General features: G+C 45.3%; 1 protein-coding gene across 2 annotated transcripts in view; it reads left to right on the top strand.

Moving 5' to 3' along the window:
- Nucleotides 1–26945, top strand: part of SLC30A9 (solute carrier family 30 member 9) — a 680727-nt gene that overhangs the window by 229933 nt on the left and 423849 nt on the right. For both annotated transcript variants that reach the window (XM_078678253.1, XM_078678252.1), the window contains exons 7-8: nucleotides 1414–1472; nucleotides 26672–26739. In XM_078678253.1, the coding sequence (XP_078534379.1) occupies nucleotides 1414–1472; nucleotides 26672–26739 (127 nt within the window). The remainder of the gene's footprint in view (nucleotides 1–1413; nucleotides 1473–26671; nucleotides 26740–26945) is intronic.

Here is a 26945-nt window from a genome sequence, read left to right as displayed (position 1 = left end):
GCTACCCCCCTAAGCAGAAGCCTCACCCAGTGGTTCCCTCTGGGTTTAGTCACAGCAGTGCGAGTTGTCGCTGGACCACTTGGCCTGCACCGTCGTAACAGTACTCCGCACCGAGAAGGGCGAAATGGGCCATTATGCGCAGATATTTCTGTATCTTCTCACCCAGCGCAGCACCGGGCGGAAGCTGGGTAGTTCTCTAGCTAGCATCCCCCAAGGGCCTCAAGCTTAAGCCCTGCAGGTTACGTAGAGTAGCAGCATATGCGGGTCCTGGTGGCAGAGCACACCTGAGAAGCTTGGTCTGCGCCGAAGCTTCGTCTAAGCTAGGTTTTTAACACAAACACGAGGGGACAAAGGAAACTCATTAAGAGGAACAGTTTTCAGCAAAGACTGGACTCATTTCTTATAAGCAAAAGATTCCCCAAAAATAAAACTGAAACCAGGCCCAAGAAAGGCCGGGCTGGATGATGTGAACATGGAATGGAGGGAGAGTAATAGAATACAGAAACATTGAATCCAATCGGGAAAACAGAATGGATGTAGGAAACTAGGAAAGGCAGACAAGCACATGGGGCAATGATTGGAAGCATGCTTAAAGAAATCTGGAAAGCAAGACAATGAATGTGTATACAAATGGGCACAAGAGCAAAAGATCATGAACTAGACCAATGCGCAGGAATTTAGAAGCAGGAGAAGCTCAAGCACTAAGACAAGACTCTGAAACAGAAGAAGCTGCAGAAACTGAATTGGGTTCATGAACAGTAGGAGCTGTAGCATTAGAACGTAATTCGGTGACAGAAGTGGCTGTAGCTCAAGATTACAGAAGGTAGAAGGCAAAACAATCGAAATTGTGATACCAGTAATGTAATGTGGATCGGAGCAGGGACAAAGGAAAGTCTGAAAAGCTTGTAAGTATGTGTTAATGAATCTGTTGGGTCTGAAACCGACAAGACTAATAGGACACTAGCTCTAGGATATGATTGTTTTGGGTGAGGGTATGAAAGCTAGGACTGGGATAAAATATGGAACAAGGTTTGCAAAGTGTCATGGAGTTCTCTATGGTGAACAGGGCCGAAGTCAGGAATGACAATAATTATCATTATAACTTCGTGGCAATCAACAAGACAACAACAAAATGGCGCAATCAGTTTCTAATGTGAACATAGTCTGGTATCGCCTTCAGAATTTTCATATCAACACATATGAAAGAATGTCAATACTGTCCGTGTTTGCACTATATGGGAACATGTTTGATTTGTTTATGTACAGAAATAACAGCTGTCAGGAACGGACATTCAAATTCTGTTTGAGATAATTGCATACAAAATTAATTGGGCGGTATAGTGAAAAAATTTTCTAAAGTTTGCCTTGTTCTTTCAGACACATAGCGTGTAATAAAATTCTGTGTCGTTACAGATTTATTCAAAAACCAAAAGCTGCTGAAAGAATATAAAGATTTTCTTGGAGAAACTAAGGTATGTTAGTAAGTCAATAGTCTTTTTTTCTCCATGCAATTATTCCTTGCATTTCTCCGTGTTGATATGGGTATACAGACGGCAATTTTTATAAATCAAATGCACCGAGGCAGAGAACCCTCTGCCCCACCACGTACAGTTTCTACAAAAATGTATATTGTTGTTCAAAACACACAAACTCCATCTCCACTCCATTCTATAAACTTCACCAGCCCACAAGTTAGTCCCTCGCTTAAAGAGTACTAGGAGGTTTGAGTGTGGGCGGCTTCTACTGAATTCTTTTTTTTCCTTGTTTCTTTCTATTGAAGTTTCAAACATAGTAAATAACCACAGGACAGATGTCCTCAAACATGTAGCTATGTTTTTAACTGTATGGAGACCTCCCCCAAGCCATCATACAATTACTACATCTGAGCTCTCAATATTGTCAAGAAGTACATTCTTACTAGTACCCTTCCCCTCCATCTCCTAAGCAGTTATGAACAGTCTCTCACAAACATTCCTGACCAGGATAGTTTCAGGGCTCGCAAACTAGTTTAAAGTTTATCATGAGAGATATTGTAGCACTCCATTGGTGCCGCCATAGGACCGCCAGTTGAGACGCCAGTGCAAACTGGCTACATCTCCGCCTCGCGATCCACGGGACACCCCAACCACTGGGAGGACCTCCCCATCCAACACCCGTGAGACCCGAACGGGCTGCATTTGGGAGCAGTCCCCACCACTGGTGAAGCCCAATTGGACCCAAATACTCTACAAATTGGGCGGCGGCCGCGCCCACCGCCCCAGGAATGCCAAGGCTACAGGGACCCCCACACCTCACGCGATGGGCCACCGGACAGCACCAACCATACAAGGCGCAGACTCCCAGAGGCCGCAAAATCAAACACAGTCACAAACAACACAACAGAACGTCCAGGACAAGATGGACCCCACGTCCAGAAAACTGGACCAAGTGTTGGCGGCGATAGAACACTCAAGAGTAACGATGGAACAAAAGTTCGACTCCTTGGCGACGGACCTTAATCTTCTCTGTGATGACCATAAAAAATTATCGGACAAAGTGTCTCAGGGAGAACAGGAATTACAGACGCTCCAACCGCAAGTGCAACAACACCATCGCAACATCGCCAACCTCCAATCTAGGCTCAAAACCCTGGAGTACAAGGCGGACGACTTGGAGGGGCGCTCCCGGAGGAGCAACATCCGCGTTATGAACCTGCCGGAGGGAGCGGAGGGGGCGGACCCCGTACAGTACATCAGCGACTGGATCACGTCCTTCACACCGTCCACAGATCTAACCCCCTCCACTTCAGAGACAGGGACGCAATCCTTCGAGCGGCCAGAGCACACGGGCGACTACAAGTGGAAGACAAGCAAGTCATGCTCTTCCCCGACTACTCCCGGGCGGTACAGCAGCAAAGAGCCACCTTTCAAGCGGTAAAGTGGACACTCCGACAAAAGAACATTCAATATGCCCTTTTGTTCCCAGCCAAGCTCAAGGTGATCCACGAGGGCGCCACGCACTTCTTTACTGACCTGAAAGACGCAGACACCTGGGCAGAACAACACACCCCACGCCCTCCGGCGCCAGCGGGCTCACAAAACAATCCGACTAGACTACGACCGCGTAGCCACAACCGTAAAATCACCCTGACTCAACTCAGCACCCGTTCCACCCCGCCAGAGAAGGGCTCCCCAGACCTCTCCCAGATCATAGCGGAACGTAGAAGGGCACTCTGAGCCGCTGCCGCTTTCGGTCCGCTTGAGGAAGCATCGGACCTAGACAATGGACCGCACCTGTTCAGCTCAGAAGAGGACGCTAGTGACGCTCGGGCCTCCCGAGAAGGGTCCCAAACGCCCCCGAGAGTGACCCCCCAGACATCAGATTTGCTAATGTGAGAGTGGACATTAACGCGGAGTACAACCGGCGTGAAAGTAGAGCCCATTCCACCCTGTCTCCTGGATCCCGAGAAACCCAGAACACAGGGAATGCTCTTTCGAACGCAACTGGATGGCCGTCACCCTACCCCGGGCATACCTGGTGGCCAACACGATACTCAGGGGTCACTTCCATGATCACGCAACTTTTCCTTGGGAGTGGAGCCGGCGGCGCCGAAGAGGAAACCAGGCCGCCACCCCTCAGAAACGGATTAACGAACGTATATGTTTTACAGTTTGGACGCATTGCCCTGTGCGATAGGTCCCCCTAGTTGGGAATGTTTCCCGGAGTTACAATTTCTTTTCCCTGCATGTTACTATCCTCCTAGTCACAAAGCGGGCAGTGGACACGATGGTGTGGACTCTGGGCGAGGGTTGTTGGGCCGGCGGGGGGCTCGGGGTATGGGGGAGGGGGCTGGGGCGGGTGACCAAGCCTTTTGCAACACACACGAGGAATTCATTAGGACGCACCTCCAACGCAATGCGGGCACTGCTTCCTCTAGAGGCTTAGAATGGGATGCGTACATGGTCACCGCGCGCGTACACTCCATCCAACAGATAGTGGGGGTACAACGAACACTAGAAAGGGCACTGAGTGAAGCGGAACTGACCCTGGCAGGATTGTCTCGTGATTTGGACCAGGGCAGGGCTACCCCGGACCAGATGGGGCGGCGGAGCTGACATACACGGAAATGCTTCGGGACCTGCGGAAATATAATTTTCGTAAATACGCGACCCGCATGCACAGGGAGGGTAACAGGGCGGGGGCCCTCCTAGCATGGATGATTAAACAGGATACACACCCACAACCCATCACGGAACTGCTGGATTACACAGGCAGCCTCCACTACACTCAAGGTGATATCTTTGACTTCTTTTGCACCTACTACACAGAAATATACCGCAACCCCCTGCCGGCGCCACACGACGCACTACAACACTTCCTAGGTGTCCACAGACTCCCCGCTATATCCCCAGAAGACCAAAGAGACTTAGACAGTAAAATCACAGCAGCAGAGATCAAGCGCGCCATAGGGTCCCTCGCCTGAAATAAATCGCCAGGGATGGATGGACTCCCGCTAGAGTACTATAGCAAATTCAAAGCCCAAATAGTGCCCCATCTCGCACTCATGTACAAGGAGGCCAGATCAAAAGGAATCCTACCCGCTTCGTTTCGGGAATCCGTTATGGTAACATTTCTAAAACCGCATAGGGACCCCACACATCCTTCCTCATACAGGCCCATTACCCTCCTGAACGCGGACTGTAAAATCCTGGAAAAAATATTAGCAGACCGCTACAGTCCACTCATACCCACATTAATCCACTCTGACCAATGCGGATTCGTGCCCGGGCGTAACACTTCGCACAACCTGAGGAGGCTCTTCCACATCCAAGACAGCGTACGTGAGAGGCACCCCAGAGCGGCGTGCTTAATATTTGACCTTGAAAAGGCGTTTGATACACTAATGTGGTCACACCTGTTCGAGGTCCTCCAGTCCCAAAATTACGGCCAGACTCTGCTAGCCTACACGCGACTCCTATACAAGGGACTCACCTCTAGGGTGCGACTCGGTAAAATGATCTCAGCCCCCTTCCTGATTGAAAGGGGCACAAGGCAGGGGTGCACACTCTCGCCCCTCCTGTTCGCACTATCGGTCGAACCCATGGCCATCCGACTGCGGGGCGAGGGGGCTGAATGGGGGATACCGATAGCGGGGACAACGCACTGTGTCTCCTTATACGCGGATGACCTACTCATCTACATCCGCGATGTAACGGGAGATCTCACCCCAATCTGGGACACCCTGCAAGCCTTCGGCGCCATCTCAGGACTCAGTCAATTGGGAGAAGTGGACCGTCTACCCGCTCAGCTCCCATCTAGCTCCGCATGCGGTGACGCTAGGCCCAAAACTGCTACATTGGAACGGAGCGCCCCCCCGATACCTGGGGGTGCAACTGTACCAATTCCCGGTGGACTTGTATGAAGGCAACCACCACAAGGCGCTACCTGGACTACGATCGGCGGTGGCCTTCTGGAAAACACTGCCCCTAACGCCCATCGGCCGGGTAGCACTGGCGAAGATGATTATGGTGCCCAGACTTCTTTATCACTTCGCCAACTTGCCGGTGATCCCAGCTAAATCTTTTTTCCGGGAGCTAGATACTCTGCTAACAACGCTCATATGGGGCGACGGCCGGCATAGAGTAGCGCTCAGTAAACTGCAGTTGCGCACCACGGAGTGCAGCCTAGGAGCCCCATCCTTCGAATCGTATTTTTTAGCGGCACAATTGCAATGGCTATCCCACTGGACGGCAGAGCGCCACGTGGCGGAAACTACTACAGAAGCGGGTAGGATACCTCTCCCGGTCATCAGACGCATGCTTCTGCCAGGCAACAAACCATCCTGCACACACCCACTTCAGGTGTCTATAGCACGCAAATGCATGTTGCGCGTCCATCGACTTTCCAAGGGTGCACCGCTCTACTCCCTATTATTGCCGCTAGTGGGTCTCCCCCGAGGGGAACATCATTTCACTACCAGGAGCTTACAAATCTGGACCGATCATGGAGTGACTGAGGTTGCAGAGTTGATCCAGGATGGGCAACTACGCACATACGACCAGATGATGGAGTGGTATGACCTCCCACGTGGCCAATTCCTCACGCATATACAACTCCTAGAGCACACACGACCACTCTGGGACTTACGCGGCGGGGAACCACCCACGCACACAGTGCTCCACACGATACTCAGAATGGGCTCCGGCAGACACCTCATAACGTGGCACTACAAAGCCATCAGGGAACTAACGAACGTCTCCCTAGACACCCTACGGCAGACCTGGGAGGACGACGTGGGTAGAGTATTCCACGACGCAGAATGGAAGCGCGCCATGGAATACACCAAAAAAGTATCCAGAAACGCGAGATTTAAAAACATACAATTGAACATCCTTCACCGAGAATACCTCACGCCAGATAAACTACAACGCTACTACCCGGACACCCAATTTCTATGCCCGCAGTTCGGCCTGCCGGCAGCACCTTTCAAACACATATTCTGGGATTGCCCCACCCTGGGCCAATACTGGACCAGAATACACCAGACTCTTCGCACGTTAGTCTACCACAAATAGAATCCTGGGAGGTCAGCGCGTTGGGGATCTACAACAGGAAAAAGTCTGAGAAGCTGCAATGGAGGTTCGCCTCCTTTGCACTCCTGTTGGCAAAAAGAGCAATCTCCATGCCCTGGAGGGCCCCCTCCGGCCCCCTAGAAACAGCCTGGATAGGAGAGGTATGTAAATGGGGGGTGGCGGAAGAGGAGCTCCTACGAGAAGAGGAAGTGAAAGGAATGCGGAAGAACCCCATCTCTCTAGAATGGGCCCAACTGCTCTTCCAATTTAAACACGAAACAACCCTGGAGGTCATACCAGACCCATCTCCCCCCCACACCCAGGCCTCCCCGAGGCATCCTTTGCAGCTACCAGACCCTTGGACCCTCCGCCTGAGGAGCGGCTATGTGCCTCCACCATGACTAGTTTGTTTCGACCCCGATGGCTGATGCCCCCTCCCACTGGGCGGCCCCCGTGCGCTGCGCTCGCTGACCCGGACCATTGAGTCACATGCATCCAACGCTGCACGATACACTAGGAGACGTTTCCCCCACAAATCCATGACCTCCCCATAGTTTCCAGCCTGCAGTTCTGAGACCGGCACATTTTTCTTTTTCTCTTCTCCTTACCAGGATTGATCATGAGATTACAGGCAAGAGACAACACACAAGGGAACAACACCCACCTACGCCTCTACTGACATGCATTTAAGCAAAAATGGACTCGAGGGTCATTATACTCTTCACCCTTCACATACAAGGCATATTTAATAAAGGTTCCAATAGAGGAGGCTATAGAGGACACAATAACAAGGGCAGAGGGCGTGGTGGTAATAACACCAAAGCCTCCACCGCCACCAAACAGTGACTTGTTCACGCTCCCTCCAGACCACCTAACACCAGTCGGAGGCAAAATAACACAATTCCTACCAGTCTGGAACACCATTACAACAGACAGGTGGGTGAGACAAATTATCCAGTATGGTTACTGCCTGGAACTCATTCTACTCCACCCAACATACCACCCAAATACCGTCCAATGTCCAAAGAACACATCACGCTGTTACAAGAGGTGCTATCCATGCTGGAAAAGGGTGCCATAGAGCCAGTCCCATTTCAACATCAAGGGACAGGAGTATACTCTATATACTTCCTCATTCCCAAAAAAGATGGGTCCCTCAGACCAATATTAGACCTCAGACCTCTGAACCAATACATACTCTCAGAGCATTTCCATATGATCACTCTACAACAAGTACTCCCACTACTCCAGCAAGGGGACTTCCTTGCTACATTAGACCTCAAAGATGCATACTTTCACATCCCTATACATCCAGCTCACAGGAGATACCTCAGGTTCACAATAGAAGGTCGCCACTATCAATTCAAAGTTCTCCCCTTCGGGGTAACTACAGCACCAAGGGTTTTTACAAAATGCCTCGCAGTAGTAGCAGCACACCTCAGAAGACAACACATCCATGTGTTCCCCTACCTCGACGATTGGCTCATAAAAGCCAACTCATACGCACAGTGTGCCAGCCATACCTCGCAGACAATCCAGCTACTACACAGCCTAGGATTTTCCATAAATTACCCAAAATCACATCTGCATCCCTCCCACATACAACAATATCTGGGAGCAACTATAGATACCTCAGTGGCGAAGGCATACCCAAATCCAGCCAGGATAGCCAACATACAGTCTCTCACTCAAAGATTTCTGCCACAACACTCCCTGCCAGCTCGAGTGTTCATGCAGCTTATAGGCATGATGGCCTCCTGCATATTCATCGTCCCTCATGCTCGGCTTCAAATTCGTCCCTTACAGGAATGCCTAGCACCGCAGTGGATCCAAGCTCAAGGACAACTAAAAGACCTAGTGTTGGTAAACAGTCGCACTTGCAACTCTCTGCAGTGGTGGAACCCACAAAACCTTTCCAAGGGGCGACTGTTCCAAGAGTCAGTTCCACAAGTAGTATTAACAGCGGACGCATCACTGACAGGTTGGGGAGCCCATCTCCTTCAATACACAGTCCAAGGTCTCTAGACAGTCAAACAAAAGACACTACATATAAACCACTTAGAGTCGCTAGCAGTATTTCTAGCAATTAAAGCCTTTCAGAAATACTTGTGCAACAAGGCTGTGTTAATCCGGACGGACAACATGACAGCCATGTACTACATCCAAAAACAAGGAGGGACACACTCTGTGCAGCTATCTCACCTAGCACAGAGCATATGGAAGTGGGCAATTCGGCAAAACATTTACCTCTTGGCAGAGCACCTCCCAGGAATAGACAATCAGATAGCAGATCTACTAAGTCGACACAGTCAACCAATACACGAATGGGAGATTCACCCTCAAGTTCTCCTACCATTCTTCCAAAAGTGGGGACATCCAGAGATAGATCTGTTTGCCACAAACGAAAACTCAAAATGCCCGTGCTTTGCTGCCAGGTTCCTACACAAGGGAATGCGATCTGGATGAACTGGTCAGGCAGATTTGCGTGCGCTTTTCCACCAACCCCACTGATTCCATTAGTGGCACGCAAACTAAGGCAACAGTCACTCACAATGATCCTGGTTGCTCCCACATGGGCAAGACAGCCATGGTACACGACGCTCCTAGAACTCTCAGTAGTTCCTCACCAAAGACTGCATCTTTCACCACAATTGCTAACACAGAACTATGGAGAAATCAGGCACCCAGATCCCAATCAGATGTACCTAGCGATCTGGCTCCTGAGGTCTTAGAGTTCGGATATCTTAACTTGCCTCCAGACTGCATGAACAGTAACAAGGAAGCAAGACGTCCCACTACCAGAGCATGCTACGCAGCTAAATGGAAAAGATATGTTATTTATTGTAATAATAACCAAATCAATCCATTAGATGCCTCCATCCAAAACTTAATCTGTTACCTGCTACATCTTCAAAGATGTAACCTAGCATACTCATCCATAAGGCTACACTTTGCTGCTATAGCAGCATATCTTCAAAGCAGATAACATGTGTCCCTATTCAGAATACCACCTATCAAAGCTTTTATGGAAGGACTTAAAAGAATTATCCCTCCAAGGCATCCACCTTCTCCAGTCTGGAACTTAAACGTAGTACTTACCAGACTCATGGGACCCCCATTCGAACCACTTCATTCATGTGAACTACAGTTCTTAACATGGAAGGTGGCATTTTTAATTGCCATTACCTCCCTCAGGCGGGTGAGTGAGCTACAGGCACTAACCATTCAGGAACCTTTCATGCAAATACACCACAATAAGGTAGTGCATCGTACAAACCCTAAATTAATGCCAAAAGTTATCTCCACTTTCCACATCAATCAGTCCATAGAATTACCAGTTTTCTTTCAAAACCCGCAGTCCGTGGCTGAAAGAGCTCTACACACACTAGACGTTAAAAGAGCTCTGCTATATTACATTGACAGAACAAAATCATTTAGAAAGACAAAGCAACTATTTTTTGCTTTTTCACCACAACATAAGGGCAATCCCATTTCCAAAACAGGAATAACCAGATGGATAGTTAAATGCATTCAGATATGCTATCAAAAGGCAAAGCGCACTTTAACAATTCCCCCAAGAGCCCATTCAACGCGCAAAATGGGGGCATCCATGGCTTTCCTAGGAAATATTCCCTTAGAAGACATATGTAGGGCAGCTACATGGTCTACCATACACACTTTCACTAAACACTACTGTGTTGATGTGCAAGCTAAGCAACAAGCTGCTGTAGGCCAGGCTGTCCTTAAAACTCTATTTCAAACCACTGCAGCTGATACAGGCAACCACTGCTAGAGGAGAAACTGCTATACAGTCTATGCTAAGATATGAATTCAGCAGCCCGCATGCCTCGAACGATCTATGCTAAGATATGAATGCCAGCAGCCCTACATGCCGAGAACAGATGCATACTGGTAAGTAGCATTTTCCTTTTCCAGTATGTGGCTATCAAAGTCCTCACTTCCCCCCGCATGTGCCAAAGCAGGATTTTCATTCTGAGTATATGATTCTAACAGTTCCCCTCTTAAGGCCTACGATGGTCAATCCAGGTTCGTCCAATGGCTTCCTGCACAAAACTTCTTTACAATGGCTGAAGAACTCCTTCCAAAACTAGCGATTCCTGGACAGCCCCACCAACCTTGCAACGTGGTTGGTTCACTTTTCACTTTCCCAGCTCCAGGATTTCTCTGAAATATTAAGATACAGGCATTGCAATTGGGTTGGGGTTAAGAACCCCTAGTACAGTACTTTGTATTCTCCATGCGAGGAACACTTCAGTAAGCTCTATTGTTAGTCAACCATACCTGGATTCAGTCTCCCTGTTAGAATTTCCCTATTAAGGTTTCTTGTCCCCTATAGTTTAAATTCCCACATGCCCCCATCCAACGCCTCTTGCAAAACCCTGTATAAGCCTGAGAAGAGTGTACTCGTGACCTTTTCCATCGGGGTTAGGTCCCTGGTTGCTGCCTCTCCAATGACTAGGTGCATTGCCCAATGTCCTATTTGAAAGGACTGCATTTTGTCGTTTCCTTGGATGGCATAATCCTTTTTGCGTTGTTTGAATAGTTGTATGCGAAGCCTGGATTTGTGTGTATTGGTGTTTTAAGGTATGGAATTTGTTATTCCACTCTCTGCAATGGCCCATATGTATAAAGCCATGTTAGAAATGGGGGTCTCTAGTTGGCAGCGGCTGGCGCCGAGGTCCAAATAGGGATCCTTCTTCCTAAGTCAGAGTAAGGGGGTGTTGAATTGATGAAGGACACATCAATTAAGTAGATAGTAGATTTAATAACAGATAACTGAGAATTATAAAATTACAAAGGAAAATTTTCAGAAATGTAATCTGCTAACCACACAGGAGGTTTTTTCTCTCGCCTAGGGTTTTTGAAAACGTGTATCTCACTATCACATGCAGAAGTGGAGGTAGAAGAAGCACCCAAATCAGACGAAATTTGGTTAGGAATGTCTGAAACAGGACAGCCTGGGGTGTGAGATGTCTGGAAAGCATCAGAAGACTTGGGACAAAACAAGTCTTCTAGGTCAAACAAATCAGAAGACCCCTGAGAATTAACTTGATCAGAAGGAATAACTTGAGGAGGAGGACATCTGGCAATTCTTTTAAGGTTCCAAACCCTTCTATCAGAAAGACGAACTGAATTGTTTAAAACTTCAACAATTTGCAAAGGTTCATAAAAACTACTTTCCTCCTTGGAAGGCTTGCCAGGTTTCTTGACCCTTACCCATTGGCCAACAACTAAGCTAACATCTTTCACCTTATGCTTTGTGTCATACAACTTTTTGCTTTTAAGATGTGAAGCTTGATTTCTTTCCTTAACAACATCTTCAGACCAATTGACTATATTAGACTTAAACAACCATCCTGGAGTAAACTTGGTACGTGGATTCCTGCCACGCATAAGTACAAAAGGAGGAAAACCTGTAGCTTCACAAATTGAGGTTCTGTAAGACCAAACCATCTTTGAAACTTGGACTTCCCAGTCCTTACTCTTACTAGACATTTGAATTGTATTTTTAATGACACGGTTAAAGCGCTCAACCATTCCATTACTGTTTGGATTGTATAGAGCAGTGGTTTTGTGCTTGATACCTAAAGTGTCAAAGTACTCTTTTGCCTTATTAGAGGTAAATTGGACACCATTGTCACTAAGTAAAACTGAGGGAATACCTTCCAACGTAAAGGATGTATCTAAGAATTTTAAAACAGTTGCGGTATCAGCTTTGCTCACAACTTTTACAAAAGGCCACCTGGAAAATAAGTCCATTAAGACCAAAATGTATTTTTGCTCACTACCCACTGGACCCATGATATCAATGGCTAAATGTTCCCAAGGAGAACTAGGGGCTGTCATGTTGCCCATGGGAGGCTTACAGACAACAAGTGATTTGTCAGCTGTTTGACACAACTTACAGTTCCTTACAAACTTGTCGATTTCTGTGTCCATACCTGGCCACCAAAAAGAGGTTTTAACAGTGCGTTTAGAACGAACTATGCCAAAATGCCCCTCATGGCATAAGGCCATGATGGACGACCGTAAAGTCTTTGGAGGTATGACTCTCTCACCAAACCAGATGCTGCCATCTTGAACACTTAAATCTGATCTTATTTCCCAAAAGGGCTTCAAAGGATGCTTACTTTCAACTTTCCTCGGCCAGGACCCAGCTAGATGGGATTTAACTAAAGATAACTCTTCATCTTTCATATATTCATCAAGCCACTGTTGCTTTAAAATGCCAGCACCTTCCATATCCTGTACATAAGCTATCTGAAAGGAATTCCACAATTCATCCTCACATTCGTCGAGTTGCTTAGGCATTCTAGAAAGAAAATCGGCTATACAATTTTCTTTGCCAGGTACAAATTCCACATTATAACAATAATCTTGTAATTTAATAGCAAGTCTGGCCACTCTCGCTGAAGTGTTAACGGTACCTTCAGTAGTCAGGACTCTGAGTAATGGCTTGTGATCACAGCGCAATATAAACTTAGTGCCCCAAACAAAAGCTCTAAAGTGATTAACAGCCCATACACATGCCAAGGTTTCTTTTTCGATAGTGGAGTATTTTTCCTCCGTAGGTGAGAGTGACCTGGAAGCATAAGCAACTATTTGTTCGTTACCATTCACACCTACCTGGGATAAAACCGAACCCAAACCTTTTATGCTGGCATCTGTGGTGATAATAGATTGGGCATCAGGATTAAAACTTTTTAAAGAAGCAATATTGGTTATACAACTTTTGATGTCTTCAAAATCTCGTTCACATTCAACTGACCAGGCAAACTTTGTCTTGTTCTTTAACAGCTGTCTTATATTATATGTTCTGGTCGCAAAGTTTGGAATGTATTTTGAACAAAATTCGGCTAAGCCAATAAATGATCTGACATCATCTTTTCCCTTCGGGGAAGGAGCACTTCTGATAGCATCAACTAAGTTGGGTTTTGGTTTAATCCCATCACTATCTATAACATGTCCTAGGTAAGTAACATGATCGCTGGCAAAAATGCATTTGGTGTATTCGACAGTTAAACCTTTGTCATTAAGGATGCTTAAAACTTCATTTAAAGTGTTGTCATGATCTGCCTTTTTCTTTCCAAAGATGAGAATGTCATCTTGAAAAAACTTTGTGTTCTTAACTGTGGAAAATAATCTGTGCATTAAACGCTGGAAAACAGCTGCGGCCGAAGCCAAACCAAAAGGCATCCTTTTAAATTGATAACAACCCTGTGGGGTTATGAAAGCAGTGTATTTTCTGCTGTCTCTAAACAGAGGGATCTGATGGTACGCAGATGATAAGTCGATTGTAGTGAACCATTTAGCCCCATCAAGCAAGGCTAACATCTCATTGATCTTTGGTAGAGGGAATTGGTCAACTACAATATTATCGTTTAAGTGGCGAAGGTCCACACATAATCTTAATTTACCATTGGATCGTTTAACGACCACTAAAGGGGAAATCCAAGCAGACGCTTCAATTGGTTCAATTATGTTTGATGAGACTAATCTTTCAAGTTCCGTAGCTACGTCTTTTCTCAAGGCAATTGGCACATTTCTAACCTTATGGATCTTAGGTATGGCAGAATCCTTCAAAATAATTTTGTGTTCAAAGTCTTTCAACTTGCCAATTGTCTTTGAAAAGACTGCAGGAAATCTTTTTAACAGATCTTCACCGGTTTTGGTGCCCTCATCCATAACTAAAACTTTTTCCACAGAGTTGGGGTCAAGAATAATGTGTAGATCCCCTTGGTCTTTCCACCCTAATACAGATGGACCTTTTTTTGATATATATAACTTGCCATATGATCTATGGTTCTTGAACTCAAATTTTAGCCAACGAAAACCAACAATATCAATCTTGCCACCATCATAACCTTCAGGGTCAATGTCAGGAGGAGACAATTTCGAACCAACTCTGTCGACAAATGTGTTACGCCATATATCTTCGTTTATGATTGTATAAGGCGAACCAGAATCAGCATAGACCTTAATGCGCACCCCTCCTATATGTATCCAACATTCAGGTTTGTTATCTACAAGCAAACAGCCATCTCTAATGTTGAGGAGTAATTTCTTTTTTAAGACTACTGCACAGTCTGAAGCTTGTTCCTCATCACTGGAAGTGTTTTCATCAGAAACAGGGTCCTCCTGAATACACTTGACAGTCTTTGTCCTTCTTCTACATGCTTTGGTGTAGTGACCATAGAGTCCACAAGCACCGCATTTACTCTTTTTTGCAGGACAAGATTTGGCAAACGCCAAATGTTCTAAACTACCACACCTATAACATTTGGGAGGTTCATTACTGTACTTAGGCTTTGCCCATGTTTCACTTTTTTGTTTAAAATTACCGCTTCTTTTTGAATTTGCATCTATTTTAGCCACAACATCTTTGCTGACAGTTTCAGATTTTAGAGCACTCGCACATCTACTAGATGATTCGGCTTTACGAACTAAAGCTAAGATGTCTTCTAAACAAGCATCACCATTCATCCAAAGACGTTCTTGAATTGCAGGATTATTAGCGTGCATTACAACCTGGTCGCGAATTAAGTCTTCCAGTAAACCACCAAAAGCGCAATCATCGCCCATTTTTCTCAACTCACCAACATAGTCATCTACAGATTCATTTTTAGATTGTTTTCTTTGGTAAAATTTGTAACGCGTAATGCCCATACATACCTTCGGGGAGAAATATTTGTCTAAATTCGATAAAGCTACTGTGAAAACGTTACTATCCCCTCCCCCTACTATGGGCTTGTTCATTTGATTATAACATTTCAGTCCTTTTGGACCTAATGAGTGTAAAAGAATACGTTTCTTTTGATCAGCAGACATTTTACCATCGGAATCCACAGTGTCAATATAATTGAGGAAATAGTCTTTCCACTCCAGCCATTTTAACGTTGGTTCAGAACCTTTGCACCAGAATTCCTGAGGGTTACTCAAAGAAAATGTTTGTTGACTCATGTTGAAGTGAAATAAAATGAGTTTATAAAATAATTGATGATAGTTGAAGTGAATTATTTGTAAGGTATAAGGTTGTTTATGGTGGAATTGTTCAGTGAGTGAAAACACACGTTCCTTCTTTACACTGTCCAAACTTCACCACCAATAGGAAATTCTTGAAATTCTTGAAAATGTCAAAACAGAGATAAGCAGCAGCTTGAAGCGTTAAACAAGGATTACCTGTGACCGCGATGAAAATCCGACTTGTGGGTGTCGAAATTGGCAATAAAATTTAAAAAAAAACGTCTTCCGTTTTTTTTTTTTGTAACGAGTAGGCCTGCCCAATCCAAGATGGCTGCCACGCACCGTGTGATGCGTCACGTTCTTAGCGAACGTATGACGTTACAGGCAAGCAACGCGAGTCGTAGAGAGAATCTTTAAGCTGGATGACACGCGCATTCGATGCGCGTTTTGAAGAGCAACGGTGAGTGCTCGAGCGCAGATGACAAGGCGCATAGAAATTATCCAAAGTACGAATAATTGTTGAGTCTTAGTAATAATTAAGCGTCGCTCACCAGGCTCGTTGCGCAAAAGCGATTAGTGTCTTCAGTGCGTTGAATTAATGTTGTAACGTCGTCTCTGCTCTGTTTGTCGTCTCGACCATTAAGAAAGTCTGAATTTCAAATGAAAGCGGTACACAGGCTTCAAAAATTCATCCCGATCGTCGCCAGTTGTTGAATTGATGAAGGACACATCAATTAAGTAGATAGTAGATTTAATACATTAGCAGAGCAGGTACACAGCCAGACAGGTTAGCAGTCAGGAGTAACTGAATACATTAGAATACAACCTATAGGAACACTCTAAGTAGAATGTGGAATGAACATGGTTAAAGGAACATACTTGTATTACACAACATAACAGGGGGCTACACTCTTTGATAACCCCTGCTCAACCCTGTGGTAATGTAGCACGAGCAGACAGGTCTATCTCAGAGACAGTGTGTGAAGCATTTATGACCATACACAATAAAGCAGGAGAGACGCTACAAGCAGACACCACAAGTAGTTATAGAAAAATAGTTATCTTTATATAGAATGAACACGAGGCTAAAAGCACTCAAGGAACCACAATGCACATAAAACAGATTCACTTCAAAAGCAATAAAGGCACTCGAAAAGGGGGTGGAACGGACTCACTTCGAGGACGGGGTCCACGCGACCCGTTGATGCACAATGTACCTGAGATTTAAAGGGGCGCGGCACGCAGCCTCCCAAGGAAGCCGCGGTGATGACAGGCGGACTCGCAGCGGCCACAGCTCCCGGCTGTAGTAGTCCGCTGCATGAACTCACGATAATCCTGGGACCGGGCTTAAAGGCGGGCACCCAGCGGCACACGCAGGTGATAACAAGATCCTCAAAGTGGTGACAAATGCGGGCACTCAGCGGCACAGCTTCTCAACTGCAGCGGCCCACAATAGCGATAGCGATGATTTTCATAGGATGGCAAATGCGGGCACTCAGCGACACAGCTCCTCAGCTGCAGCGGTCCACAATAGCGATAGCGATGAATCTCGTAGGATGGCAAATGCGGGCACTCAGCGGCACAGCTCCTCCGCTGCAGCGGCCCGCGATAGCGATGATTCTCGTAGGATGGCAAATTCGGGCACTCAGAGGCAAAGTTCCTCAGCTGCAGCGGCCTACAATAGCTATAACGATGACTTTGGTAACACGGGCAAATGCAGGCTCTCAGCGGCAACTGCTCCTCAGCTGCGGCGGCCCACAATAGTGATAGCAATGACTTTCAGCCCGCGTTCCTTGCAGTAGAACCAGAGGCTCTGGAATTCTCAACAGAGGCCTCACCTGCAAGTAGAATCCCCCTCAAATAGGAATCCGGGCAGCTGATGGGTGAAGTCTAATGTCCCTGAGACTTTAGCAGGAGGCCAGCTCAAATTAGGCCCTTGGGCAGTTGCTTCAGCAAGATGATAAAAGTTTCAGAGTCTTTTCCCTGTAGTTACACGAACAGAGGTTTGTCTTGACATCCAGAAGTAACATACCGTCTAGGGGTCTTAGCACAGCTCTTTATACCCCAAAAGTCTTGGTTCTCAAAAAGTCACAAATCACTGAACCCAGCCAGAACCAGTTTGGTGTCATCCTGGAGCACTGTGTTTACAAGGCTGCATCCTGCCTTTTGAGGAAGAGGGGGTCTACCATCAGACGCACAGTGGGAGGTGGAGCCATAATTCCCCTTGCCAGGCACAGCCCTGCTCAGATCAAAGGGTCACCCCTCCCCATACTCCACTGCCGATCTCTCTATTCAATCTAGGTCTAGCTCAGCCTGTCCTGACCCTCCAAAACCAGACAGCCAATACACATAACAGCGGAGCACACTGGAAGATGTAGGCAAGAAAATACCTACTTTCTAAAAGTGGTATTTTCGATCACAGAATATAAAACTAATTGTCACTAAAAGATGCGCTTTCATATTTGGAGCTCAGGCAAATACATTTAATTGACCTCTCAAGTTTGCGACATTTTCTAAGAGCTAGCTCCTGTTTAATTCTCTAGCTACTCATCTTCTGCAGGTGCCCCTTCATTGATCTTGAAATAGTGTTTTCAAATATTGATCCTGACCTGTGTTTAAGGCATATATATTTACATAGGTGATGTGGGACTGATGTTGTTTTGCATGTCGTTAAAATGGCAGTTTGTCAATGATTGTGATGCTTGTGTCAAATCACAGGTTACTGTTCCCTATCCTGTTGTATTTGTGGAACCACCATCCATGCTTTGGAGTAAATTGGTTTGGATATTTCTGAACCGTTTGCTGTTAGGCAGCACACCAAAATTTGCCTTGGTGCTTATTGATTATTTGTCCAGGTGGCCTGCAGGCAAGGAACTGCTGGGCGGTGGACGGCAAACTCCGGGAGCCTGGCTGCAGCTTAGGAGCAGCATAGAGACTGCGCCTGACGCTGACACGAAAATTAATGTCATATGTTCTGTAATCTGTTTCTGAAGGCATCTCTTCGGATTTCTATTTTCCCTTTCCTAGCACAAAAAAGTTTCTTACAGTTTGTGCGTGCACTTATGATTTTGCAGGCCTCTCCACCTCATGAATTTGATCAACCCTCTCCTAGCCTCCTCCATGCCACAGAGGGAAGCAGCAAACTTCCAAGTTTTAGAAACGGTAGAAAGGTTTTGCTGATTGTGAGACGTGCTGTATTCCGGATATGAGCATTAAGCTCTGCCCACTTTCTGCCCATCTTTTTAATTGGCTGCTGTTACTGTTCTTTGTAAATGATGGCTTTTCATTGGTCAATAGGCTTAGTAGGCCCTCCTTAGTACCGCCTTTTCTTTTGTTGTAACCTTCCATGAGGACTGCCCCGTTAAATAAGTTGTTGCTCAGTATGTTGTATTTACAGTTTCTGAGCACTATTTTAGTAATGACTTTCTCCTAGCTGCCCGTTGCAGGCAGGACACGCTCTCCCGCTTCTGCAGCCCAGCCTGCGGTTTAACTGCACAGTAATGTTGTTTACAACCCATCATCTTTAACAATAGCTGCATGCATTTCTTTTCTTGTGTTTGGCTCCCCAAACTCTATTTTTTTAATATATATATATTTTAAGAAGCGTGGCACACCCTTAAACTTAACCAATGATGGTCTCTCGCCTCTATTTTTTCAGTATTTTTTTAGCAGCGCAGCACACCTTCTGATCAGCAAAATAGTCCTAAGTTGGAACTCGCTGAGACCTTTACACCACAATAAAAGCTATAGCAAGGGGTGACGCCCCTTGGCCAGGTGGCATCCCAAGTGACCTCTTTCTAACAGATATTAATGGCTGGACAACTTACTTTAACATACTATTCAATTCTGTCCTCAAAGGGGCTTCTATTTTCTTAAGCTGGAAGGCAGCTGAAATTTTCCCAATCCATAAAAAGGGATCGCAGGACTCACCCCTTAAACTACCAGCTGATCAGTTTGACTGATGTCGCCCAGAATGTCTTCGCAAGGCAAATTCTTGGCAATCTGAAGGATGGATGAAGGATCACCTGGCCTTATCCCTTTTCAGGTGGGTTTCTGAAAAGGAATCCGCACCATAGACCAGGATTTTAGGTTCCTACTGATATATTGCAATACAGTTTTTCTCCAAAAAGAGCACCTATACCTGGTCTTTCCATTCAACCTTTTTCCACGAGGCAAGTTGTGGGAGGTCCTTAGAACTAAAGGGGTACCACATGACCTTTTGGATGTGCTGATGCTTCTACATGAAAACACATTTGCCAAAGTTAGATGGGGAAGGGGTGGGGAACTTCCCGAACGCATACCTCTTCCAAATAGAGTGCATCAGGGATGTGTCCTTGCTCCAACCCTATTTTCTTTATATTTAAATGACGTGGTGCATTTCTTAGAGGATGTCCAAAATGATCCCCCAGCCTAGCTGGCCCTAAGATTCCCCTTCTACTATTCGCCGATTATACTCTTTTAATATCTAAAACTCTGAGTGATCTTCAGTGCCTAGTGGACAAGTTTGCGGCCATTTGCCATGAGCAAGGGTAGGCTATCAATAACTCCCAAGACAGAATTTATGGTTATTAACCTGCGTAAGTCTTTTAGGGGCGCGGCAACTCCGGAAGGTAGACCACTAGAAAGAGTGTGTGAGTTTATTTACTTGGGGATCATGTTAACCAAATCAATGTTTTGGAAGGCCCAGGTTGAGAGAAGCAGTCTGAATCTCACCCAGCACTCTGCGGCTATTTTAAGATTATATTGGGCCGCCATAGCCAGGATGATATCTTGCGCTTTGAAGGTGTACAGAGCCAAGGCTGGGGGTAGTGCATTGATGTGACCACATTTTGGGGCAATTCCGATTACGCCCATTTGGGATGGCTGAGAATACATTCATTAGAGCCATAACCAATTTACTAAAACATACACCATTAATTCGACTTAGACTTGATCTGGGCCTTGAGCCCATTTATTTATTTATTTATTTATTTGCATGTTTGTAAAGCGCTGTGAATAAACTCCCGTAGGTGTATCTCCGCGCTGATGACAACCAGTAGAAACTGACAACATGAGTCACAAAGCTCAGCTCAGACCAGTCTTAAGCGGGTCAAGGGTTAAATATGCACCTGCCCTGGAGGTTTATTACAGCTCCTTCCAGATCCAATCTCTTATGACACCTTTGGAAAAATTATATGGCTATCTAATATTAAAAATCTCACATCCAGACTTGGTCTGGTCGAATTTTGGTCTTCTTGCCCGTCAATGAAACATCTATCTAGGGCCTCTCTTAAGAAAGCTTTTTGGGAGTATATGCACGCTGATGAAATCAAGAATGGGTGGTTCTCTTGTTGATAATTTTTCAGATTTCAAGATTGCTATAAGTTTTGAGCCATTATTAGATTATATTTTTCAAACACCTGCTAGGAGTATGTATGCAATTCCAAAATGGCACTTTGCTACCTCTTTTAGCAAAATGGAATCCTGGCCACTACATGAGTATCATGTGTCAGACCTGTCAGCAGGCCGAGGAATCCTTGGCTCATTTTCTTTTATTTTGTTCTTCTTACACACGTCCTACAAAATCTTGAAGTATCCCGATATGTAAGCAACTAGGGTGCAGACAGCAGCAGGATGCATTATGGCTTCTGCGTTTGGAATCCAAACAGTCCATTGTCTGTGCTGTGTCTAATTACCTTTATCGGAGCTGGTGTATTCGGCCGAAGCGATGGCCTGAGTCATCTTATTTAAAATCTGCTCAGCCTGAGCCCTAACCCCTAATGGAGCTCAAAAAGTCCTTTATCTTTACCAAGTTTGTTTTTTACAGGAGTGTCCTCTCTCCCTCCCAACTCAGGGTTAGTCTGCTCTTTGTGATACTGTATGCATGGGCTCACTTATGTCTGTAGATTTGGCCCTTTTTTTTGCTCAACCTTGAGTTTAGCTATTTTAGTATATAGTATCATATATCTGTTCTGTGGAGCTGAACTTGTAATGTAGAATGGGATGGTAGTTAAAAATGTTATGTCTTTTATACTGGATTTTTAAATTATTTCTTTTCTATGTATATGTCTATGTGTAATTTGTACTATGTGTACTTTTATGGTTGATAAAATATCTATAAATGTTTCCAGTCTCCACATTTATGAAATAATACTTGTCCAGCCACTACAATGCTCCCTTAAAGCACACCGTTGTCCAACCTTTGCAATGCCGAGTAATGACAGCTATACACCATACATTTGCTGCTTTGGAGGAGCCAAGCTTTACCTACATGTTGATAAAATCAAACAAGAACTTTAAAGCATGAAGTGGAGATGCGGTCTTGAGCGATTGATGGCATCCTTTTTTCATGCCTTTTTTTCCTATTTATGTTTTTTTTGGTATTTTTTTACAATCGCGGCACCCGCGCTTTCGTTTTAAACATCTTCAGCTAAACTTCGGGCGCTACGATAGCTTTCAAAATAAATAAGTAGAAAGAAAATGCAGCTGCAGATCTTTTTTTTCTATTTCTTTACTTTTGTTACAATCACAGCACCCAACCTTTAGCTTAAAATGTTTAAAGCTAAAGTGCAGGTGCCGCAATTGTAGCAAAAGTAAATAAATAAAAAAAAAAAATGCAGCTGCCATTTCTTTTCCATTTGTTTACTTTTGTGGCAATAGCGACACCCGCGCTTTAGCTTTAAACATCTTATGCTAAAGCGCGGGTACTTCGATTGCTTCCAAAGTCAATAAATAGAAAAATAAATGCGGCTGCACTCCTTTTTTAGGTTTCGACCTATGTAGCGCGCATGCGCTGCATAGGAAAGAGACCTCTTGGGGTGGATGCAGCTCTCCAGGCAAAAACGTGCACGTGTTGCATTGCTTTCAATGCAGCGCGTGCACGTTTTGATGATTTCCTTGCGGGAGCACGCAGGCCATTTGGTCGCACGCTCCCACAAGGGAAACGCTGCCTGCTCTCGGCCGCACCCAGCCCCCGCCCATCCTCGCTTGCGCCTGCGCACAATGCTTGTTTTTGTAAGCATTGGCCGAACGCGCACACAACTCCCGCTTCTCCCCCTCCCCACCTCGCGGGTAGCCATTGCTTGTTTGTTACTTGTTCTCACATACACTGTTGAAAGCTTTTCTGATGTTGTGTTACAGCTTGCTGAACATTCATTAAATATTCATTTAAGCTCGCCACATCTGATCTACTCTCTTACTATCAAGCCGCACACCTCCTGGTCCTCAGTGACTGGTGGTATGGAGACAGGGGGTATCCAGCATATGCTGTCGAGCGCCATCTGATGGATTCTTCGTCCATTCATGTCCTTCTATATTCGGCACCGCTTCGGCGGAATCTTCCATCCGCCACGCAGGTGGTCTTCTCCTTCTGGCGACAGGCGTTGTGCCGGATGGATGGTGGGGCGTCCTTACTCGGGAGACCCCACTATGGCACAATGGTCGCTTGCCCCAATTGCTGACCCTACAGGGTTTTGGCGGGTGGGATGCCATAGGAATCTCCACCTTGGTGGATGTGATGTCGGATGACACCTTGAAGTCGTTCCAGGATCTGCAGACTGACTTTGGGATGCCTCGCTCTCAATTCTTTCGCTTTCTCCAACTCCGACATGCACTGACACCATACCTGACGGACATAGACACCCTCCCAGACTTTAGCCCACTTGAAGCACAATTGTTTATGGGGGAGCTGCCTGATAAAAAACTGTCCCGGATATACCAGTCCCTGGTGCGGCATTGTTCCCCGGATCTGCAGAGGCTGCGGGAGGCGTGGGTGGGGGATGTTGGGGAATTAGAGGAGGAAGACTGGATGGAGGCCCTGGCGAGCCCCAGAGGGGGCGGCTATTTCCACACGTCTGAGACTTGTACAATTCAAATACCTTCACCGCACATATTTCACTAGGGAGCGCCTGTGGAAGCGGGTATGATAGGGTCCCCTGAGTGACTGCGATGTGGCTCTGAGGTAGGCACACTCTTACATACAACATGGGATTGCCCGGGGCTGCATAGGTTCTGGACCGGGGTCTTTTGATGTTTGTCAGAAGTATTGGCGTGGGAACTGTCCAGGGAACCAAAATTGGCTTTGTTGCATGTTATGGAGGGGGTTGGAGCCAATTGATGTAAACGTCACTTGTTATTGCTGGGTTTGACCTTGGCCAAACGGGATATAGCAAGAGCTTGGAAGGCACCTCTGGCCCCGCCTCTGACCGCCTGGAAGAACGGCATGGACTTCTGTATGGGGCTGGAGCAGCCTGTCTTTCTAGCCAGGGGGGGCCCCCGTAAGCACTTTCGGATTTGGAACAGATGGGCGGAATACAGGGGGCTGGACCTTGATCCCCCCCCCTGGAAAATGACACCACTCTGACATTTTAATCACTAAGGAGGGTTGGAGCACGATGGAAGTGCTCTGACGGTTTTGGCATATGATCATTGTTTCCTTTATTGATCTCAGTAGACTGGGACTTGGTAGCAGCGCAACCGGGGGGTAGGGGGTGGTAGGGGTGGGGGGGTGTTTGTGTTACTTGAAACTGTCTGACACTACCGAGATTGCTTCCTTGATGTATGCAACAGAACCCGGTGACCGGGGCTTTGCATTTATATTTGTGCAGACTAATAAAAAGTGTTGTGAAAAAAAAATATTAATTTAAGGATTACTGGAGCTGTGATAAAGCAGGATATACTACCTTAACCCACATGAAAGGCAGATATCAGCTAATCCACTAAGCAGCAACAATTGTATGCATATTAGACGGTAACTGCCTACTATATCAGCGCTCCCGAGACAATCTTAGAAAGATGCAGGCTAAGATGGAAAACGTTTATACCACTTTTAAAACACCTGAATGCTTGTGGCAGCACTTAGAATACAACCATACTCGGGTACAGCACCAAACACTCTTTTTATTACTTCACTAATATATAGTTCTTTAGAGAGTCAGAAATCCTGATTTTCTTGTTATCTCTTTGCCCACGCCTATCACGAATGTAGCTCTTCAAATGGTGTTCGTTGTGAAACTATGCCACCTTCTGAGCATTTCCGGTAATGCATATGTTTTCATTATTTTCATAGTTTATTTAGTGCGAACTAGGTCCAAAGGGCGTGAATGTGAGCGCTTTACATTGGCACCAGATTACATAAAACACGGTCAGATTATTTTTTTAACAAGTGGGGATTGAGGGCCTGATCCCATCTTTGTCCGATGAGATAGATACTCCGTCCCATAGTGACAGACGTCCTGTCTGCCCTATTACAAGTGTCAAATTATGACTCTGTAATACCATCCGTTACTGACGAAGTATCCATTCAATCCGCCAAACCCTAAATCAAGCCCCAACTGATTTGCCCAGAATCACAGGATGTTGAGATGAAGTTGGGACTCCAAACAGGCTCCCCAGTTGTAAAGTCGGCAGCTCTGGTGGCTAGGCCATATTTCCTCCCCGTCTTGACCGCTCGATTGAGATAATAAACTTATTCATATGGATACTGGATTTCTCAAATACTAAAATTACATTGCTGCACTGGCTGGGAATGTGTTACTATGTAGTCATGCGTGAATAACTGTTCACTCTTATTAACCCTTTCTGTATTGCTGTACTTCCTGTTAATGCCTCAGTTCCAGGCCACACAATTCAACTCCACACATTTCCAATACACACCGCATAATTACACACCAAACAACATATTTCAACTCCAAAACTCCACATTCCACAACGTACCTCCAATCCACACTATATAGTGTCACCACCTGAGCACCAAACATCATTCACCACCACCATTTTGCATCAGCGCACCACCTAAGCATCACGTCAGTCTGCCCTTGGAATCTGGCATCTGTTGATTCTCCCCTAGTGTCTGTCCGTGTTCTAATTAAATTACTGTTTTCAAACATCCACTTCCCCGTTATTTATGTCCTGCTCCCCCATAACAAAAAAATTATAACAAACAAGCATGAGAACAGGCAGGAAGTAGTTGCCAGCAGTGCAAGCACAAAGAAAGTAGAAGACAATTTTTATGTGAAAATCTTTTTTTAATCAGGTTTTTCAGTTGTATATAATGTTGTCTTTGTATAAAGGTAACAAAAATGCTTAACACTTTTTATTATAAGTTTTCAACATAATGCACATCAGCCACAATGCTCTACAACATAGCCAAAAGTTCTGGCTAAACACATAAGGTCCCAAAGGCGAGTCCTATTGGCTATGCCAATGCTTGTTTTCTTTTTCTTCACTTTTGTAACAATCGTGGCACCCGCGCTCTAGCTTTTAAGTGCTGGTGCCGTGCTTGCTTCAAAAGTAAAGAAATAGAAAAACAACCATTTGTAATACAACAGGCCTCGCATTACTAAAAGTTTGAGCTATTGGCGTTGCATTATTATTAGTAATGCCGATAGCTCAAACTTTTAGTAATGCGAGACTTATTGCATTGCAAATGCTTGTTTAAACAACTGTGAGTCCTCAGCAGAGTCACTGATTGCTAATAATATTAAAGAATACATTTGGTAACCCAGGCGAATCAAGTTTAATATTGGTTGAATTGTACCCATTTCAGAGATCAGTCTAAATCAGAATTTTGATTGGGGCCCCATATCCAGCTTCTGAACAAATAAATCACTCTTCACCTCTTTTTTTCCCCGTCATTTCACATGACTAAGTTGCATATCAAATGTTATTTTCTATTACAAAGCAGTTTTGAAGGCAATATTATTTATGAAAACTCAGAAGTGGGGTAAAAACTGGCGAGGTGGTATAATTAAACCATTCCAAAGCTATGCTATTAAAGTTTTTATAGTGTGATCATCCTGATCATAACAGCAACACCTAATGCAGCTTTTATCGCCTCTGAGATGCCCATAACTTACACCTTTCAGCTGTTAAAAGGTGAAAAATGCAGCACAAAGTGACAAACTTCATCCAAGAGATGTGACCGTGAAAGCGCATAAACTCTGCTGAGAGAACCATCTCTCTTACTTTGCTGCGAGAGAGCTTTACATAGACATGGAGCAAAGACAATGTAATGGGTCATTGCATGAATACAAGGCACAAAGGCTGCTTGATACTAGTGGTGAAGGTTATTTCATAGAAAATGGACGTATTTCCTTACTCGTATATACTTGTGCGTAACTTTCCTTTTTGTAAAAGGCTCTTCTTTTTTCATTCAGCCACGTTCAAGCACAGCTTCAACATTTATGAAGGGCCCAGGCAAGGTTGTGATGGTTGCTATATGCATGTAAGTATGAAACAGATGTGTGTTTGTAACATTCTATTTTTAGCTGGTTAAGTGAAATGGTACGAGGAATGAGGAGGTAAGTAGCCGAGTGAGTGAAACATCTTTTTTTAGACAAGATGAGAGTGCTACAGTGAGTTATGTTGATCATTAAATAGATTTAAAAAAATAGATCGAGCGAGGATCAAAGAGCTCGTCCTTCTCCCCTA

This window comes from Lissotriton helveticus, chromosome 2_2 (assembly GCF_964261635.1).
Source record: "Lissotriton helveticus chromosome 2_2, aLisHel1.1, whole genome shotgun sequence".
NCBI classification, from domain to species: Eukaryota; Metazoa; Chordata; class Amphibia; order Caudata; family Salamandridae; genus Lissotriton; species Lissotriton helveticus.
Note: the sequence above shows the minus strand (reverse complement) of the source record. Positions and strands in the feature narration are given on the sequence as shown.